The sequence below is a fragment of the Hylobates moloch genome, unplaced genomic scaffold (assembly GCF_009828535.3).
Source record: "Hylobates moloch isolate HMO894 unplaced genomic scaffold, HMol_V3 SCAFFOLD_11, whole genome shotgun sequence".
NCBI classification, from domain to species: domain Eukaryota; kingdom Metazoa; phylum Chordata; class Mammalia; order Primates; family Hylobatidae; genus Hylobates; species Hylobates moloch.
In genome coordinates, this window is record NW_026652286.1 from 97,733,158 (window position 1) to 97,752,997 (window position 19,840).

Below are 19,840 nucleotides of genomic sequence, written 5' to 3' on the forward strand. Positions count from 1 at the left end.
CTCAGAGCTGTCGGGCAGTGGCCAGGAAGCAAAGCACAGGAGCGCTGTGGTGCCAGCGGCCGGGCTAGGGATGACTGGCGGGTTTGCGCTGGACCCGACCCCGAGGGCGGTCAGGCGCAAGGGGGCGGGTGCTGTTGTACTACGGCCGCGGGGCCAGGGCGGGCCGGCCGGCGGGGCATTTAAACCCCGCTGACAGCCAGTCCAACCCGGGACACGCGCCCAGCTCCGTAGCCTCCTGCGTCGACTCAGCCTTAGGTACCGGTCAGGCAAAATGCGGTCCTCTCTGGCTCCGGGAGTCTGGTTCTTCCGGGCCTTCTCCAGGGACAGCTGGTGAGCGGGGCAGGGGAGGGAGGCGTGCCGGGACCTCCCGGGCTCGGGGCTTGCAGGGGACGCGGGGGGCCTCGGAGATCACCCCAGATCGGCCCCGGCGCCGGCCAGGGGTGCTGGGGGGACTTGGTCCCGAGCTCCTCCAGTGGCGCCCGCCTCGGAGGTTGATAACCCTCCCTGCCCAACTCCGCCCGCGCTCCCCAAGACCCTGCGACGCTGGCTCTGTGACATTGGGGAAGAACAGGCTGCCAAGGAGGGTCTCCATCATTTCTCGTTTCCATCCTCCCTTCCTAATACACACCCGGGGCGCCTTCAGAGCGCCTTTCTGTCGTTGAGCAGCTGGGGAACCTGGGCTCGCAGGCTGGGGAACCGAGGCCAGGGGATGGTAGAGGAAAGAGGTGGCTACTGGGGTTTGTGAGTGTCCCTCTTGGTCTCCTTTAGCCCTCGAACACCAAGGCCGAACTCAGTGGTCCTGGGAGCTCGTCTCGAGGCCTTTCAGCACCTGGAAAAGGCACAGCTCTCAGAGCAGAGCGGGGCAGCCCCTCAGCAGTGGGCGAGGGGCTTCACAGTGGTTCTCTTCCTGACCGCAGGGACCACATGTTGGGCTGCAAGGTGGGGTGGAGGGGTTTCAGCCACTCTTCCTTAGAGGTGGTCAACCATTGGAGCAGTCCGTTTGGTCTGCACAGTTTTTAAAATATTGTGTTAGTTGCCATTATTTACAAATCATAAAATTTAACAAAAATAGCTAGATTCCAGACTTCTCTTGAAAAATAGACGACGTGGACTGGGCATGGTGGTTCATGCTTGTAATCCCACCACTTTGGGAGGCCAAGATGGGAGAATTGCATGAGGCCAGGAGTTCGAGACCAGCCTGGCCAACATCGTGAGACCACCTCCCCCTCCATTCCCCCCTCACACCCCTCCCTGTCTCTAGAAGTAAAAAAGGAAGGAAAAGAAAAATGGATGATGTAGCAATACTGGGCCTAAATTTCCAAATTAAATGAATAGGATTGAGGAGTCCCCTTTAGATAGGGCAGGTGCTATTAAAGTGGCCAATTTGTCCTGGTTTTGAAACAGTCTTTGGTCAGCAACCCTCTCAATCCTGGGCAAAATGAGACAATTGGCTACCCTACACACTTTTTAATTGTTGAGAGCTCTCATCAGTTCTAACCTTCTTCACTCGTTTAGATTATTTACCTAGTCTTTCTTGAGTTGGAGACTGTTAAAAGATATTTTTCAGAAAAAGATTAAAATCCTGACTCTCACAAAGACATAAGAATGAACCCATGTTAAAGATTTTCTTTTACTCATGATAAAGGAGCCAGAAGATGTTATAATCGGTTCAAAAGAGAATCTAGAGAGGGGGATTGAGGAATTAGTATTTAATGGGTATGGAGTTTCAGTTTGGGAACATGAAAAAGGTCTGGAAACGGATGATGGTGATGGTTGAGAGACAATGTGAACACACTTAATGCCACCTAAACGTAGACTAAAAATGGTTAGAATGGCAAAATTTATGTTATATATATTTTACCACAATTTTAAAAAGAGAATCTAAAGAACATATTCATTTATAGGTTAGGAATATTGAGACCAAACTGATCTTCTAGAGGTTGTGAGGGAAGACTACTGAAATTATCTTCATAGGTATATTTTGCGTGACTTCTCAGTTACCTACCACTTCAAAAAATTTTAAAATAGCTCAAGGTCAATTAAAAGCTGGAATCTGATAACCTGGAGGACTATCCGCTAGACAAGGCATAGTTTTCCATGGAAATACATTGTTTTTCTACAGTCTCTCCTGTTTTAATTTTTAAAAACATTCTTAGAAAGATTATTCTTGATCACAAAATAAAGCTGATCTCATTGGATTTGACTTGATTATGACTACAAGTTTACCATATAGCCCTTGTTAAGTTAATAAACTTAGCTGGAAGTTTTCATAAGGAATCCTAGATTAGATTTTTTAAAGCCTTTAATTATTTATTGTCCTGACATTAGTAAGCTGAGTCAAGAAACCGTCTCCACCAGGTTTTACCTACTGTACTGATGTATTTGGGCAAATTCCTCTTCTCAGGGTCCCCAAAATATCCTAAAGTTTCTGGGCTAGCCAGAGAGTGACCTTCCTTTTGGCTTGTAAACCTGGAAACCCAGTAAGCCCATTTTCTTGGGAGGGTTTTCTTAGTATTGGCTTCATAGAGTGAACCTCAGTTTTTAAAGGAGGCTGTTTGTATCTGATTAAATAGGCATCCTGATCAAATACAACATCCAGGCAAGGTCTTGGTTGCATAACCAATTTTTCTAATTACGTACTGGTAAAAAAAAAAAATTCTTACTGAACCTGTGCAAATAACCATATTTCCATGAAAAGCAAGAAGATTCCATAAGAGTTTCTGAATTCTGAGGAGTCAGGTAGGGAGAAAAAGATATTTATAAGTGTTTCATTTCAGTTTATGAAAGCATAACTACTAAGTTCTTATGGGTTACTATAGCCTAAGAAGAAAGAGAAAGGTCTTCCTTATACGTCCAGAAAATAGAACACTATATCAACATCAACAATACTCTGAACATAGAAGACAGTCATCCATCCCCAGTTCATGCAGTTCTGTGTGATTAATTCTGTTCCTCTGAATCTTGGGTTAGCAATCTCAAAAACCTATCTGCTTCTTGACTAAAGAGTTCTGGAATTCCTGACTCAGTCCACTAGTACATTCTTAATGTTGTCTAAGTGGTTCCATCAGAAACCTATATCCAAGAGCAATTACTCAGTACAGTGCTTTTCTGAGACAGTATTTGGTTGTTAAAGATAAAAACTCTGGCCGGCCAGGCTCAGTGGCATGCTTACAGTCCCAGCTACTCAAGAGGCTGAGGTGGGAGGCTCCCTTAAGCCCAATAGTGTGGGACTATCACATGATCATGCCTGTGAAAAGCCAGTGCACTCCAGTCTGGGCAACACAGCAAGATCCCATCTCTCAAAAAACAAAAAACTCCCACTCTATTGTATAACTGATTACAGAGCCTTTAAGAAGCATCAAAGTAAAATAAAAACTATCTGTAGGTGACAGAGACTTAAAAATTGTTGATTTAACTTATTACTGATAATTTTCAAGAATGAATGATCTGATGAGAATTCATGCCAAGAATAATGCAACTGACAAGGAAATTTGGTTGCTTCTGAGGTATGCAAAACAAAAAGATGCCAATCCAAACAAAAACAAATCTGGACAGTGTCTAAAAATATAAGGCTAATTTCAAAAAACACAATGAACATGACATTAATTTATAAAAATGAACATGATTTTTACAGAGAAAAAATCTTAAGATATAACATATAAAAATTCTGAGATATAATTTACATAAAATGCCAAGAATATCAACTAAAGATATTCAGTAAGCTTAACGTAAGTCCTAAATATCTGTATTTTAATGAAACTGCATAGGAAAGGCTGACGTACATCTCCAGTTGAAAACCAGTGACCTGGAAGATGCTACATTTAAATTAAAGAAGGAAAGTTGCAGCCTGGTAACTTATTTTATACTTTATATTTTATTTTATTTTATATTTTATTTTATATATGTTATGTTATGTTATGTTATGTTATGTTATGTTATGTTATGTTATATGTTATGTTATGTTATGTTATGTTATGTTATGTTATGTTATGTTATTTTTTCGAGACAGAGTCTTGCTCTGTTACCCAGATTGTAGTGCAGTGGCACGATCATAGCTCGCTGCAGCCTCAAACTCCTGGGTTCAAGGGATCCTCTTGCCTCAGCCTCCTAAGTAGCTGAGACTACAGGCATGCACCACCACACCCAGCTAAGTTTTTTATTTTTGTAGAGAGAGGGTCTTGCTATGTTGCCCAGGCTGGTCTCAAACTCCTGGCCTAAAGCCATCCTCCTACCTCATCCTCCCACCTCATCCCCCCAAAGCGCCAGGATCACAGGCATGAGCCACCATGCCCAGCCTCCAGTAACATTTTAAATAATAATTGAAATTGTGACTAGTAACACGTATACTGTTGTCATCAGGGAAGGCACCATCAGGGTGCTGATAAATAGAAACATGTCATGTACAGAGAGGGCATTGAGAAGTCTGCACAACTCTTATATAGCATATAATTTCTCAAATATTTAGATAAATAATAATATTTTACCAATATAAATTTAACCTAGAGAAGGCTGAGCATCTCTTCTGACTTGACAATTATTTCCAAGCAATTGATCAATATTAACATATTAAATAAATCTAATTATTTCTAGCACCTCTCTTTTTAAAAGATGAAAGAACAAATCTTTGTGGTTTTCCAGGAGCCCTCCCTCTTTTTAAATTAAATATTCACAAACTCATCAAGATTTTGCCAACTTTGGCAAAATTTTAACACATTTAATTGCTTATTTTCAGACTTATTGTTTGCATGTACTATAATCCAAGACAAATCGAATTTCCTTTCTACAAACCTACAAATGTATGCATTCAGATTTGACCTTCACTGTTCTCTTTCTTATTCTGGAACAACCAGTCATTTTTCTTATGTGTAATATTTTTCCTTTTAATGAACAAAAACAGGTTTCCATACCATGTATACAAAGTCATACTTCTCTGCCATGATTGTTCCTAGTAGAGTCTCATTCATGTATATTAGTTATATCTTTTAACCAAAGTAACTAACATTTCAGAGAGAATGGGGAGTGGGGAGGATGGATCATTATAAACCATCTAGAACACATTAGCATTCTAGAAGGGCTCAGTAATAGCATAACATGACTTTCTCCAGCCTCCAACACTCTTCACTTTCACACTTCTCAAGGTGTGAATTCAGGTACTGTATTCCCCAACATCTCTGGGATTTAAGACAGACCTTGGTTGAAATCCTTTCACCACCATGAGCCTTGACTTTGCTGAGCCCCAGTTTCCTCATCAGTAAAAGTCAGATGGGTTCTTGAGGATAAATGCGATAATATAAGGAAACATTCTTGACGTCTTGTGGCTGCTGGAGGGTAATCAACAGGTATCATTTTACTTCCTTCCAGATAAGTTTAGATTTGGATTCCTATCAAACACTAAATGTCACGTAGTTCTTCTGTAGGTACATTATTATGCTGAGCTCTGAGGCCTGCAAAGACAATCAAGACAGGGTTCTACCTTCCTGGAATTAAGAATCAAGCCAGAGAGGGGCTGTGTACACATAGTCAGCAATTTTAGAAGGCCCTGCTCTACTTATTGAGTGCCAAAGGATGACATTTTCCATGTGCTGTGTCATTCAGAGGACCAGCGAGGGGAATGCAGAAGTCGGTTGGGGAGATTTTGAAGAAAACTGACTTGTTGAGCATTTAACACACAAAAGGTTAGAGATTATATGTATACATTGCCTGGCATACAGGAAGTATGGAATACATGGCGGCCTTTACTATCATTATTAGTGACGATGATGTTATTATTACAGATACATATTAACCCAATTCACCTTTCTTGTGCTAAACAAAATACAGGGTGCAGACAAATAAGAATAAAGACTTATAGTCTGAAAATGAGAAATCAAATATCTGTCACATTTAACTGCTTTCACATGTCCCCAAGGAGGGCATTTAACAAGTGAAGAAGACAGAATAGGAAGCTGAAAGTGGACTGGCCCTGGGCCTTGGACTCCTCCTCTGTAAAGTGAGGATAATAATAATGCCTGTATCACATGAGTGTTTTGAGGTTTAAATGAGGTACTACGTGTAAGGTACTTAGGTCAGTGCCAGGCTGATATGAAGCACTGAGTAAACACTAATGATTTACTATATTCTATTTGTTTTTCCTACTACTTTGTGCCAGGCATTGTTTATTTGTAATTCTTGTGGAACTGCAAGGTGAATGTTAGCTTCCCTGTGGAACATATGAGTATAATGAGGCACAGAGCAGTTATGTAAGCCTTTCCAACACCACACAGCTGATAAATGACTGAGCTGGAGTTGGAATCAAGATTAGTCTGACTCGTAAGCCCATGGTCTTTCCGCTGCCTTCCTAATGATAGTGTTGGGTGGGGAAAAGATTACATGGCCATTTGGCCTTGGACAAATTACTTAACATTTCCAAGGCTCAATTTCCTTATCTGTGAAATGGAAAAAGTGATGTACCTATATCATGGGTTTTTGGTGAAATTAAACGAGAAACTGCTTAAAGCACTTAGCCCAGTGTCTAGCATACTTGGTATTGGCTAGGTGCTTACAAATTTCTGTGGAGGGAGAGAATCATCTCCATTAGGAGAAGAAGGAAGTCTTTGACTTGGATCTGGAGGTGTTCTGAGCAGAGGTCACAGAGCCGGCAAAGGCTTGCAAGTGGAGACATGGCTCGTCCCCTGTCTATGAAGTAGTAACATGTAGCTCCAGCTGGCAGGAACAAAGGGTGCCCCTGGACAGGAGGCTGGGAGTCATATGGCGCCAGGTGTGTGCAGACAGCTGCAGACATCCAAGCAAGAGTCAGAGATGGCAGAGTTTCTGCCCAGGAAGATGTTGCTCTCCTCCTCCTGTTAGGCCTTCCTCATCAGGATGACGATGAATGGCTTGTCCATGGCGTTTCAGAGCCACAGAGCACCCAGAGGTTCCCCAGCCCGGAGCCTGGCTGCTTCCTGCCTTTTGTGCCAGTGTCTGTGTGGGTGCGTCTGGGGGCAGCTGGCAGCATGGGAGATGACTGTGGCTGGTGCTTATGGGACTGGGCCCATTTCCTGGGGCTCTCTGAGGGGGACGGCCCAGAACGTGCAGAAGAAAAGCCTGTGGGAGGAAATACCAGGGTGACCACAGCTGGATGAGCAGGAATGGGCAGGAAGGTGAATTGGGCAGGCAGGAAGAGCAGGAGCTGTGAGCTCCCATGGCACCGTTTTCCCCACACCTTGATCTTCCCCTGTGAGCTGGAAAAGGCCACAGCTGAGCTAGGATGGATGGTTCTGCCCTGTGGAGTTAGCTAAGGGCTTTCACTGCCGGATCCTGGTGCCCACTCTGAGGAGGACACAGGAAAGACATTCAAATTCATACCGAGAGAAAACCTGCTGTGTGCCAGACACTTTCACATCCGGGATATCTCATTTAATCTTTATAACACTCTCGCGCAGCAGGGGTGTATGATCTTATTTAAAGGCAGATCAAACTGAGGCTTAGAGACGTACAACAACTTGCCCAAGGCCACATTAAGTGGCAGAACCAGAAATTAGGACTCAGCCGATTTTGCTCGAAGTCTGATGTCTGTTTCCCTGTCCTATGGGCTAGCTCTCTCAAATCTCACTTTCCTGTTGACTGCAAAGAGGTGCATGGTAAGGGCAGCAGAAAGGGCTGTTTAAAATGAGCTTTGATGGGAAGAGGCTGCTTGGAAAAGGAAATGAGGGCTCCTGGGGAGAACCTGGAGGCTCAGCCCGTGATCCCTACTGCGGCCCCCCAGAAGGGGCATGTGAGCCTGTGGAGGTCCCATCCCCCACCCCTTGTGACAGCAGCTTCTCCCACAGCTGCCTTTTGGGCTTCCTCTTCCACCCTGCTGTTTCCTCTTTCCCTCCCTACAGTGGACTGGCATGCACCTCACTGACCTCGGGTGGGGCTGTCTGACTCAGGCCTTGTGGGCTGGTCTAGAAGGTAGCAGCAAGGTTTCGAAATAGTCTGTATGGTTGGCCAAGGCCTTGTTTTTTCCATTCAAGCTTCTGTATCAACTGAGAGCTGGGGTCGGGGTTGACAGTCCCAAAGTAACAGCAGAATTGAGGACAGACACCAGGGGTAGAGTCCCTGAAGCCCAGGACCTCCTATCTGAGTCACTAACAGACACTAAGTTGGTGTGTGTGGGGGGTGGGGGGCAGTGTCACTGCTCTCCTGTTGGCTTCTGGCTCAGGTCTTGTCCCCTGGACCCTTCTCGCTCAGGAGAAGGAAGGCCATCCTCCTCCCCATCTAAGCAGGACTGCAGCTCTGCCATCAACACACTTCCATCAGTGCTATTTACATAACCTTTCTTCAGAAGAGACACCAACTTAAAACCTGTTGGCTGCCTCTTCCTAGCCCCACCAGCACTCCCACCCTCCCTGTTATTCTGGCTGCTGATCGGAGCCCCTGCTGCAGCGTGAAGCCTGTCTTCATTCTGCCTGACCATTCAGGGTCCCCCACTCAGCTTTCTTCCCAAAGCAAAACAATCTATCCTGTATTTTCCTCTTTCCTAAAACAGATTGTCATCTGAACCACCAATCTCTTCTCAAATGTCCTGAGTTCCTCGTGGCTCCTGGCCAATGGCTTCTTTCTCTGGGAAGGCTCTCAGGGCAAGCCCCAAGTCAACTCGATCTCTCTGAGCATAGGCCCACGTCCCACCTGGAGGAAGGACAGCAAACAGGATTCCCTGAGGGGCTGGCTGCTGCCCTGGGAGAGCTTTGCGCCTCCCAGAGAGGGCCTTGTCCTGTCTTGTGTGCTAAAGACCTGGCTCAGGGCTCTGCCCCTGTGGTATCTGTTCCTGGCTGGCCTTTTCCTCGCAGGGTGTCTCACAGTGCTGGTGGAGGGCTTGTGGGGGCGGGGGGTGGGCACCGTCACCATTGAGCCTAGCTTGGTTCTTACTGTGCCCAGCCCTCTATCCTTTTCACATCTGCTTAGTCTCAAAACAGTCACATCCGAGAAGAGGCGCCACTGAATCCATTTTCTCAGGACAAGTGCCAAAGTCACCTGCAGCCACAGCCAGCCTAGCCTGAGACTGGGGAGTGACTAGGGAGCCACTGGGGAACCGGGGCTGTTTCTGACATCTCTCAGGGGCAGCATCCCTCTGCTGGGCTGTTTCTTGGTTTTTGCTGTTGCAGTGGTGGTGGCAGTCGGTCTTTTGGGGATTTTGTTTGTTTGTTTCTAATCTGTTGTTGCTTTGGGACATGCCATTTCTTGATTTTTACTCCAGAAGCATTCCTAGTGCAAAGTCTCAACAAGGTCAATAAAGTTATTATCAGGCTCCATCAAAAGAGTAGGTTGGACTGTCAGCTAATAGTTAAGAGATAGCTAGTCGACGTCTCTATCTAACTTGGTTATTCAGTAACCAGTATCCGGTTGGGGGAGGTGGGATTCTGAAAAGTGCCACCTCTTGCTAATAAGGTCTTTGAGGGTCATGGGACAGCCACCCCATCTGGAGCAGCCGGGGGCCTTCCCCTCTGTCCTTTGGTCCTTGGCCTACTTGCCCAGCCCCTGGGCTGCCATCCTCCCTGTCACAGCCACCCTGGGGCCAGCTAGGCAAGGCCTGGCTGTGCATATTCTGTGCCCTGCTTCTCTTCTGGGACCTCTTGATTCACGAGAGAAGGACTGGTGAGAGGAGAAGTGAAACCTGCGGGTTCTAAACATGGAAGGAGTGCGTTGGCTGCCTTCCTGAAGCTAGTGCGAGCTTGGCAGTCTTGGCCTCCGTCTAGCCTAGCCCTTAACCTGACCGAAGTTCCCAGTCTCCTGTGACCCACGGCACCTTGATCTTTCTCTTAGAACACCTGACAGTGGGGAATGGATACAGCACCAGACTCAGGAGGCCCAGCTCCAACTATGCCATGCCCAGAGAGTGGTGTGGCTTTGAGCTCATCCCTCCATCCCTCTGGAGGCCAGGAAGGAAGGCCCAGAAGAGGCCAGGCCTAGTGTCACACAACACAGCTGTGGACGCCCGCCCCCCCACCCGTACCCTCGAGACTCATGACTCTCCTGCTATCTTGGGTGTCAGGTTTTCTACTGGAAGCATCATGGGCGACTCCAGGTGGTGGATTTCAGGGAGTTGGGGTCAGAGCTGGCAGGGACATCAGGCCACCACCTGGAGGAGGGCAGGGCTGGAATCTTGGAACCTACCAGGTCAGGATGCAAGTGGGGACCCCTACTGACCTTCCTGTCTGCCCGTGGGAGCAGGTGGGAGGGCCCTGGGGCTGGAGTCTCTCCTGTGTCCCGCTGTAGGCTCCCCAAGAAGCCCTAGGGCTCATCACAGGCAAGGCCAGAGCTCTAGGAGCTTCAGGGGATCCTTATGTTCATCTAGACCCAACTATGCACAGCGGGAGGCGGGGTGGACGGGGACAGGCTGGCAGCCACATCTCTGTCTTCCAGGTAAATCCAGGGCCTGGAACCTCCACTTCCCAGAAGAGTGTGGTTCAGCCCCTGACCCCACTCGGCTCCCCTAACAGAGCAGTGTGGGCCACCTCCACCCCTCCAGCCCTTGTTCCTCGTCTGAAAATTGGAAGCACACTAGCTGTCATCTAAGTGCCCTCTGGGCATCAGGAACAATTTCAGACCCGTTAGGTGCATCTCACTAACCCATCAGTAGGTCTGAGAAAGGTGATAGATTCTGCTTTTCTGATGAGCAAAAAGATATAAGGAATGAAACCAGCTTTTGCCTGATTCCCAAGTCCTTGCTCTTTTCTCTTATAGACATCAACTCCCTGACATCTACCAGCTGGGGTCCCCCGTGATGCTGCTATGTGCCTGGGAGTGGCTGGCAGGATGAAAAAGGCCCAGGGAACTGGCCTTGAGCCTCAATGAGGAAGCCTGTCTGCGCTTCCCACCAAAACCTACAGGGCACAGCCCTGGGTCTTCACCTGGCTTAGGCTGGCTGAGGTTCAGAGCTGCTGACCTGGGAACTCCCGCTCTCTTCAGTGGCTTCCCATCACCTCCAGAGATAGCCTAAATGCCACAGCTTGGCGCCTGAGGCCCCTGCCCTTCCCAGCCACCTCTGCTTCTCTGCTTGTCTCAGTTTCACCCTCCAGATATCCCCACCGAGGCAGAGTTCCCCAAACAGGTAGTGTCATTTCACGCCTCCGTGCCTTTGTGCACGCTGCTTCCTCTCTCTGGCAGTCCTCCCTGCCCCAGCTGTGGTTGACTTGGCCTCGTCCTGCTTGTTTTTGAAGCCTCAGCTCCAGGAATCCTTTCCTGACACTGCTCCCTCCTGCTGGCCCGGAGTCTCTCCTCTGTGGCATCTCTATAAGAGAGAACCGTCACACCAGGTCTGTCTCCCTGCTGACCTGTGCACCCAGGCAGGTGGAGATCCCGCTCACGGATTCTCTTGCTAGTGCTGGATTGTAGCATGGTGCCTGGTGCAGGATGGGCACAGGGATGCATGGGAGAGCAGCCTCACTTCAGCCGAAGGGAATCAAGATGTTAGAAATGGGCACAGCTCCTCCTACTGAGGTTGGCGGGGACAGGACTCCAGACAAAAGGGCCATGGAGCAGATAAGGAAGAACACCTGGGGCCACAAGCAGGGGAGTCGGGGAGGGCAGGCTGGAGTTGACACAGTGCAGTTGGGGGGAGTGGGGTGGGAGGGGAAAGGGTGCTGGCCGCAGGCTGTGCTTCTGGGCCCCCACTGGCTCTGACCAGGCCTGGGAGGGCTCAGCGTGAGTGTGGAGGTACAGTCTGGCTTCCTAGTCAACACCAGGCTACGTAGCCAGCAAGGGCTTCACTGCCGAGCCTGCGATGAAAGAACAGTCATAGCTGGGGCCCCAGTGGGGCCTTGGGTCCCCAGGAATCTTTCAGAAACTGAAAGGATCTGATTTGTCACCATGGTCAGTGGCCAAACATCTTGGCAGAGGCCCTGGCACATCCAAGTGGTCATGAAGGCTGGTCCTGCTGACTGGGGGGCCTTACCGGCAGTATAACCAGGGACCTGGGGACCGAGGGAGAGTCATGCTGTGTTCTCTTATCTTGTGGGACAGCTGGGATTGATGCTAGTGCAGTGTGTAACTGATGAGGAAACCAGGGGCAAATAAATAAAAGGCTTAGGGATTCACGGGAGTTTACACAGGCAATTAGTGGGAGGTGCCATGCAAACCTTCCTGCCTCTCCCTGAACCAGCTGCGTCCCAGGCGGGGCGTGGTAGGTGCTATCTGTAGGGCGGCAGGGTTCTTCCATCCATTGCTCTTTGCAGAAGGCCAGCTGGGCACCCTCTTCAAAGTCTCTCAGAGGATTTCCCTCAGATTCTGGAAGTCCCTGAACAAAGAGTCATGAGCCATATGGCAATAGGTGGAACCCGGAAAACATTGTTGCCACAAGCTTGCCTAGGTCAGTCACTGTGACAGGCACTTGGAGTAGCCCCAGCTTCCCTGGACAACTTGAGTCCTTAGAGGACCTCTGTGACCCACATGTGTGCCTTTGGGAACCGGTGGCCAGAGAGGCCGGGGCATGGAGCCGCCTGCATTCCAGGCTACACTGTTGCACCTTCATGCCGGATGGGATGGAAAGGCGCTGAAAGCGTTTTAGCAGAGCTGTGGAGGGGCATGAGCAACTTCAGTCTCTCAAGAAGACAGACAGGTAGGAAGCTCGATCCAGGGGCAAAGTGAGAAGGAGCCTTGTAGCCCAAGCCCAATTCAGGCTTCGCTGAAATGCCCCTTTGTTTCCCAAGTGGTAGTGGGTGTTGCTTCATGCCACATTTGGGGGAAGTGGGTTTGGGGTGTGGAGGAGGATTCCTAGGCAGAGGGAGCATCCAGTGTCCTGCCCTTGGGCTCTTGGGGCCAGGACAGAAAGGGCTTCAGGAGCCCTCCCACCCTTTTTCCTGACCCTTCTCCATGAAGTCTTCCATGAGCCCTGGGTCTCGCCTAACTCCTGGCCCCTTCTCCTGGACTGGGGCTCCACTCTGAGGCCTATTTTCCATGCATATCCTGGCTCCTGGCTGCGGCGAGGAAGCAGGCAGTGACTCAGCAGGGCTCTGGGGCCCTTCCCCAGGCCTCAGGCTCGGGGAGCAGCCGGGACGCAGTGGAAACGCTGAGTGCCACCCGAATGGACTGTTCTTTCCATCCCGGGTCAGGGCATGGGATGAGACATGAGGGTGAGAAAGAGCACATGTGTGTGAGCCACAGATGGAAAGAATGGGCTCTGTCCAGTGGGATGGACGGACTGGGACTAAGAAGAGGGCTCGGGTCTGTCAACAGCTGTCCCACTGCCACCTCCTTTCCAACTACCGCCTGGCTGAAGGAGGTGCTGTGTCTGCCCTGTTCGAAGCTTCAGAGGAGTATCGACCTCACTTTGAAAACAGACCCTTCTCCCGACTGTCTCCCTCCTATCCCCATCATTTCAGATATGTGAAAACCACTCGAACTCCCTGCCCCCACCTCTGCCACACACATGCACACACACAGGCGCCCTGATCTCAGGGAGCTCGATGAAAAGCAGAGGTGCTGCCAGCTGGTCAGAGCAGGTGGAGGTGCTTCCTGTGGGCTGGGGCCGAGCCGGCTCCAACAGAGGCCTCAGGAGTTGGGACCAGGTCCCCCTGAGCACCCTGGCCTCTGGGCATTTTTCCCCAGCCTCCCCTTGGCCTCTGCACCAAGAAGGAAAGAGTTGGTGGTGCTCAGGCCCTGGGACTGCCAGAGGGGACACGGGTCGGGGATGCCGGCCCAGAACTTCCAGCTGGGACTGACTTCCCACTAATGCAGATGCTGTCCCTTCCCGCAGGTTCCGAGGCTTCATCCTGCTGCTGACCTTCCTAATTTACACCTGCTATCACATGTCCAGGAAGCCTATCAGTGTCGTCAAGGTGAGGCTGGCTGGCAGCAAGGAAGAGTGCAGAAGCTCACTGTCGTAACCATCCTTACCCCTTCCCATGGTCGGTGAGGTTGCACCTCCACCTGGCAGGCTCCCACTCTCAGTGGCTGTCTTCCCCAGGAGCTCCTTTTGAGTTTATTCCCCAAGACAGCTGTGTCGGTGGCTCTGGATGGAATAAGCGTGCAGGGTCCCTGGGCTATGTGGATGCTGCTCATGGGTCTGATGTGGCCGCTTTCCCCTGCAGCCAGTTCCTGCAGGAGGAGGTACCAGTAGGGGGGACGTGGAATCTGGTAGGAGGCAGTGTCTCCGGTATGGTTGGGGCAGGTGGTTGCTTGCTCCACTCCGGGTCAACCCGTGACCTGTATGTCCCATTGCCTATCCAGAGCCGTCTGCACCAGAACTGCTCGGAGCAGATCAAACCCATCAATGATACTCACAGTCTCAATGACACCATGTGGTGCAACTGGGCCCCATTTGGTAAGAACAGGGCAAGTTGCTCTGCCCATTCCCCATTCCCTCTTCCTCGAGAAGGGGCTGTCCAGGGAGGGCTTCCTGCAGGGGCATCCACGCAGTCAGCTTTCTGTTTCTCCCATCTGCTTTCAGACAAGGACAACTACAAGGAGTTACTAGGGGGCGTGGACAATGCCTTCCTCGTCGCCTATGCCATCGGCATGTTCGTCAGGTAAGGACAGAGGCTGAGCCTGTGACCAAGAGGAGGATGGTTTAGAGCTGCTACCTCCCCTTAAGGAACCTGGGGGCAGCTGGGTTGAAGCGAACTCCCACCAGGGAGTGATGGCTCCCCCATGTGGGAATGAGACCAGGATGCTGCATGTACAATCCACCCACAGCCATCCTCCTTGCCTTACTGCGGTCGCAGAGACTGCTCCTTCGCCTGGTAGACTCCCACTGGTAGCAGCTCTTTTGCCTGGAAATGTTCTCCTGGATGCTGCTTTTGAGTCTATTCACTCAGATATCACAGTTGGTGGGTATGGACTAGGACCCTTTAAGAATGGCCCTGCATGCACATACAGCTGGGAGAATCCCCATCCTCTGCTGTGTGCAAACCAGCACGGGAAGCATGCTGTTCCTTGCCAGGAATCCACGATCAATAAGGCTGCATACTGCCTCCAAAGAGCTCACAGGCTAGCGGGGGCAATGGATGCATCGGCAGCTGGTGCTAAAACTGTGGCGGCTCCATGACAGAGGTGGCCATCAGGTGTTCTGGGAGCTCCGAGGTCATGACTCAGTCCAAGCTGAGCTAGAGCAGAGGGGTCGGGGAAGGCTTCTTGGATGAGATGGTGCCTGACCTGATGCAAGGGACTTGGGTGCGGCGGTGCAGATGGGGACCTGGGCAGAAGGAATAGCACGAGCAAGCAGGGCAAATGTGAAGAAGCAGCATGATCTACGGGAGGAACTGCGGGCAGTTGTATGGAGGGAATGACAATGTAAGGAAGGTAGCAGCAGGGCTGAGGGCTGAGGTCATTTGCACATGAGGCCCATGGGCAGAGACGCATGGAAGGGTTTTCGCCAGGGCGTCCCATCCAGATGCGCATTTCTGAGAGCTCACTCTGAGAGTGATGCTGAGGTGGATGAGACTGGTCACACAGAGTGACCAGTTTGACAATAGCCCAAGCTGTTGAGCTTACGTTACTACAGTGGTGATAGAGGTGGAAAGAGGCGATGTACTGGAGCACTAGCTAAGAGGTAGCCCGGTGAGTCTTGGAGACTGAATGTGAGGGGTGGGAGGAGAGGTGGGAAGATGAGGGAGCTCTGAGCCTGGCTTGAGTGCCCAAAGGGTGGCATTCACTCAGATGAGGATAGCAGGATGATGAAGGCGTCAGGGCGGTTGGCGGGAGGAGGAAGAGGAACTCAGCTTAAGAGCACTGGGTTTCAAATGCCCCAGGGGCATCTGAATAAAGATGTCCAGGACTCACCTGTCTGCTACTGTGAAGCTCTGGGAGACAGATCAGGCCTGAAGATATGCATGTGGAGCTATTTAGCCTATGGGTGGTTGTTACAATGGTAAAAGTGATGCAAAAGACTGCTCTGAGAGGAAAATACACCACACGGAGTGGCTGGCCAAGCGGAGGAAGATAGGCAAGCTAAATTCATGGAGCATGGCCAGGTGTCACAGAAGCAGTGGGGGACAGAGGTTGGCCCCGTCACATGGCAACACAGAAGTCATTGGTGGGACCTTGGCCAGAACCACTTCCTAGCATGGTGGGGGCAGAAACGTGGTAGGGACTTGAGGTGGACACAGAGGAGCTTAACCGCAGACCCAACTTTCTCTTCCCCAGTGGGGTTTTTGGGGAACGGCTTCCGCTCCGTTACTACCTTTCAGCTGGAATGCTGCTCAGTGGCCTTTTCACCTCGCTCTTTGGCCTGGGATATTTCTGGAACATCCACGAGCTCTGGTACTTTGTGGTCATCCAGGTATGAATCACCATCTTGCACTTGGGCCTATGTTGCTGTCTTGGATAGGACCCGGGAGACCGCAGCTCACAGCGGATGGGCGCCTGTGTTCCTGGTTCCCTGTCCAGTGCACTCTATTACACTGCACTGGGTTCCACCCCCTGGCCCCACTGCCCCCGCATTTATTCACTCAGAGAGTTGGCCTTGAGCACAACGCTGTGGGCACTTCTGATGCACGAGAGGCTTGGTCTCTGCTTGAACAATCTTGAGCGAGAGAAGCCAGCTCATGCCATTGGGGAGGTGTGGCGTGTGTGTGAGGGAAGGGTGAAGTTTGTAGTGTGGGGTATGGAGGGCTTCTCGGCCAGGAAATTTAGCCTCCTCAGCCCAGGGCGGTCAGAGCAGGGAGCCAGTTGCACAGCCCAGGCCTATTCCCCCCCTCCCTTCCCTCTCCCTGCAGGTCTGTAATGGACTCGTCCAGACCACAGGCTGGCCCTCTGTGGTGACCTGCGTTGGCAACTGGTTCGGGAAGGGGAAGTGAGTGTGACAAGGGAGGAGGAGTGGGAAGGTTTGGGAGGGCTGGGGGTCCCGAGCTGGTCACCGTGGCCTCTGATTTAATTACAGAGGGAAGGGTCAGAAAGCGGCCTCCGCATTGCTGTTCACATGCTTATAAGTGGCTAAAAGCAGTGCTGATTTTCTCACTGATGAGGCTTTAACCCATAGAGCAGGCAACCTTAGTTATGTTTTTTCTAATAATAGATGAATTTCTGTTTTCAACGAAGACAGAAAGAAGCCTATAAAACTTTTTTCCCCCCGTTGAATTGGCTTGTGTGCAAAACAAAGTTGCTTTGGAGAAGAGGTTCTCACCCTTGGCACTACTGACTTTCTGGGCTATTGGACCCTTGTTTGGGGACTGTCCTACCACTGTAGGCTGTTTAGTAGTAGCCTTCCTGGCATCTGCTCACTGGATGCCATAGCACACCCTGAGTTGTGACCACCAAAAATCTCTAGCTGTTAGCAGATGTCCCTTGGGGGTAGAATCACCCCTGGTTGAGGACAGTGCTTTAGAGTGAGATTGTGGGACAGAAGAGAATGAGGGCAGGGCCCCCACGCCCTCAGTGTGGCTAGAGCTCCCATCAGCATTCACTCAGGGAGCTGGGCAGGGGGAGCGACACCCCAGGCCCTGCAGCCACCTGCTTGACACCACCCAAGGTCTCCCACTCCTTGCTGACTTGGGGCTTTGGGGCTCAGTCTTTGGTGACTTGGGAAAGCTGCAGTCAGCCCAGATTTAGAGCTTGGCTGGGGCAGTTGCTGTGAATAATGTGCTTTGCTTTTTTCTTCTTCTACCCTCTTCCCTTCTCTCCCTCCCTTACAGGCGGGGGCTCATCATGGGCATCTGGAATTCCCACACATCTGTGGGCAACATCCTGGGCTCCCTGATTGCCGGCATCTGGGTGAATGGGCAGTGGGGCCTGTCGTTCATTGTGCCTGGCATCATTACTGCCATCATGGGCATCGTCACCTTCCTATTCCTCATCGAACGTGAGTGGGCCCCTCACTCCCCACAAGTGAGCCTAGAAGTTCTCGGTTTCTAGGAGATGGCAGCTGGATCTACTGGAAAGATTGCTAGTCATAGAGTGGGAGGACCAGCCATGTGACTTTGGACAAACTCTCAGAGCCTTTATTTTCTCATTTGTAAAATAATAATAGTAATAATAATGTCTATTTCGTAGGATTTCTGCAGGTTTAACTGAGACACCATAGTTAAAATGCCAGGCCCACAGGAGGTGCTTGGCAAGCATTGGTTGAATCTGAGAGGTGTGATCAGGGAAGGTGGAGTTGAAGGGACATTTTTACAGTGACCAGGCTCTCCAGTTGCTGCAGGTGGCCTTGTGCAGTAGCCAGGCCAGGTATGAGAGCCACTGTATAGCTAAGAGTACTAAAGTCCAAGAGGCAGTAGTGACACCGCTGGTTGTTACGAAAACCAGGCCTAGAAAGTTGTCTCCTGAGCCCCAGGCCCCGCTCCCTCCTGCTGGGACACACACTGGCCACCTTAGGAGTTGGAGGTGGGGCCAGTTCCCAGGATGGCTTAGGTCCAATGCAAGATGAGGGCCTGGCAATCACCTTGGGATTGCAGGGGGGTTGGAAAACTTCTTAGAAAGCAATTTTTTCCCAGACCCAGAAGATGTGGACTGCGCCCCTCCTCAGCACCACGTGAGTGTGAGCCCTCCCAGCCCTATGCCTGCCCTCCAACTCCATCCAGAGGGCTGGACCCAGAGAGGCCTGGGGAGCTAGAGCTGGCCCTCACTGACCTCACGGACCCAGTGCTAGGCCCATGAGTTGGCCCTACAGCCTGATGAGTCTGGCAGATCAGTCCAGCCCGAGACGAACATGTGCCTCCCCATCCTGGGAGCTAGTGTCTCTTGCCTGGGCTGCACCTTCAGCTGGTGGGAGGCAGCACATGGACACACCCACAGCAGGGCTCATCCCCTCTGCTCAGGGTGAGCCAGCTGAGAACCAGGACAACCCTGAGGACCCTGGGAACAGTCCCTGCTCTATCAGGGAGAGCGGCCTTGAGACTGTGGCCAAATGCTCCAAGGGGCCATGCGAAGAGCCTGCTGCCATCAGCTTCTTTGGGGCACTCCGGATCCCAGTAAGAAGTTTGTGGAATGGAGGAAAGAGAGGGGCTTTCCAGATTTTTTTGTTGGTGATGAGGAGATGGGGTGCTTGGGTGATCTATTTTTCTAGAACTTCTTTATAGGGGAGGTGTAAGTTGGGCAGCCTGCTTGGGGAGGGCAGCGTGGGAGATTTGTCTTGAAACAACCTTGCACAGTGGTCACGTGGCTTTTATTGGGACTGGATGTGTTGGAGGCTGCCTTGTGTGACAGGTGATGGAGAGTACTAGGGTGGTGCTGAGCACCCCTCGGGGCCACCACTGAACCCAGGACCTCTGGGACCCCTTCCCCTGTGTCCCCTGTTGCACTCCCCAGGGCGTGGTCGAGTTCTCTCTGTGTCTGCTGTTTGCCAAGCTGGTCAGTTACACCTTCCTCTACTGGCTGCCCCTCTACATCGCCAATGTGGGTAAGTCCAAGAGAAGGGGAATGAAGGGGTCTCTGAGGAGGCCAAGGCTGCCTCTGGTGGGAGAGGAAGCCCGTCGTGGTGATGCCTGTGATTCCAGTATATAGGCAGAATTCCTGCTGAACTTCTCCTAGAGTGAAAGGAGCTTGATTTAGTTCTTTACTTAAATGGACGCTAAACCCAGCACACTACCCCCTAGACCCTGACTCCAGCCACCTTCTCTCCCTTGGAACTGAGCTGGGGATTAGGAACTCAGAGCTCTGTTCTGCAGTTCTTGCTGTCTTCTTCTCTAGCCGTTAGTGTAGGAGAAACCCCCTCCAGGCTGCTTGGCTCATAGGTGGTAGGATTGGGAGGTGCTAGGAAAGGCCTGCCTGCTGGATCTCTCCCCCAGCCCAAGAAGAGGGCCTGGTGAGTGACCCCACTCCTTGTAGCCTGGTGGTGACCCTGGTGTTCTTCTCCCAGTGGGACCTAATGGGATTGATGCCCCTGTGCCTGGATCTGCTGGGCTGCACTGATGTTCTGCCCTGTCTCATGGACCTACTCCCCTCT

The 19,840-nt window shown here is 50.9% G+C and overlaps 2 protein-coding genes across 4 annotated transcripts in view; one reads left to right on the plus strand and one right to left on the minus strand.

Annotated features, from left to right (window-relative positions):
- Nucleotides 1-19,840, plus strand: part of SLC37A2 (solute carrier family 37 member 2) — a 27,771-nt gene continuing 7,931 nt past the window's right edge. Inside the window, exons 1-10 of one of the 3 annotated variants that reach the window (XM_032167806.2) lie at nt 1-330; nt 13,715-13,796; nt 14,188-14,281; nt 14,408-14,486; nt 16,102-16,237; nt 16,674-16,750; nt 17,589-17,755; nt 18,390-18,427; nt 18,714-18,866; nt 19,204-19,294. In XM_032167806.2, coding sequence (XP_032023697.1) covers nt 272-330; nt 13,715-13,796; nt 14,188-14,281; nt 14,408-14,486; nt 16,102-16,237; nt 16,674-16,750; nt 17,589-17,755; nt 18,390-18,427; nt 18,714-18,866; nt 19,204-19,294 — 976 coding nt within the window. In that variant the 5' untranslated portion in view covers nt 1-271. Of the gene's footprint in view, nt 331-5,460; nt 5,676-11,801; nt 12,578-13,714; nt 13,797-14,187; nt 14,282-14,407; nt 14,487-16,101; nt 16,238-16,673; nt 16,751-17,588; nt 17,756-18,389; nt 18,428-18,713; nt 18,867-19,203; nt 19,295-19,840 lie in introns of those variants that run through there. The other 2 variants (XM_058446214.1, XM_058446213.1) reach the window with 2 other exon arrangements.
- TMEM218 (transmembrane protein 218) overlaps nt 19,234-19,840 on the minus strand; it is a 27,836-nt gene continuing 27,229 nt past the window's right edge. Inside the window, exon 4 of the transcript XR_009215487.1 lies at nt 19,234-19,421. The gene's annotated coding sequence lies outside the window, so the exon portion shown is untranslated. The remainder of the gene's footprint in view (nt 19,422-19,840) is intronic.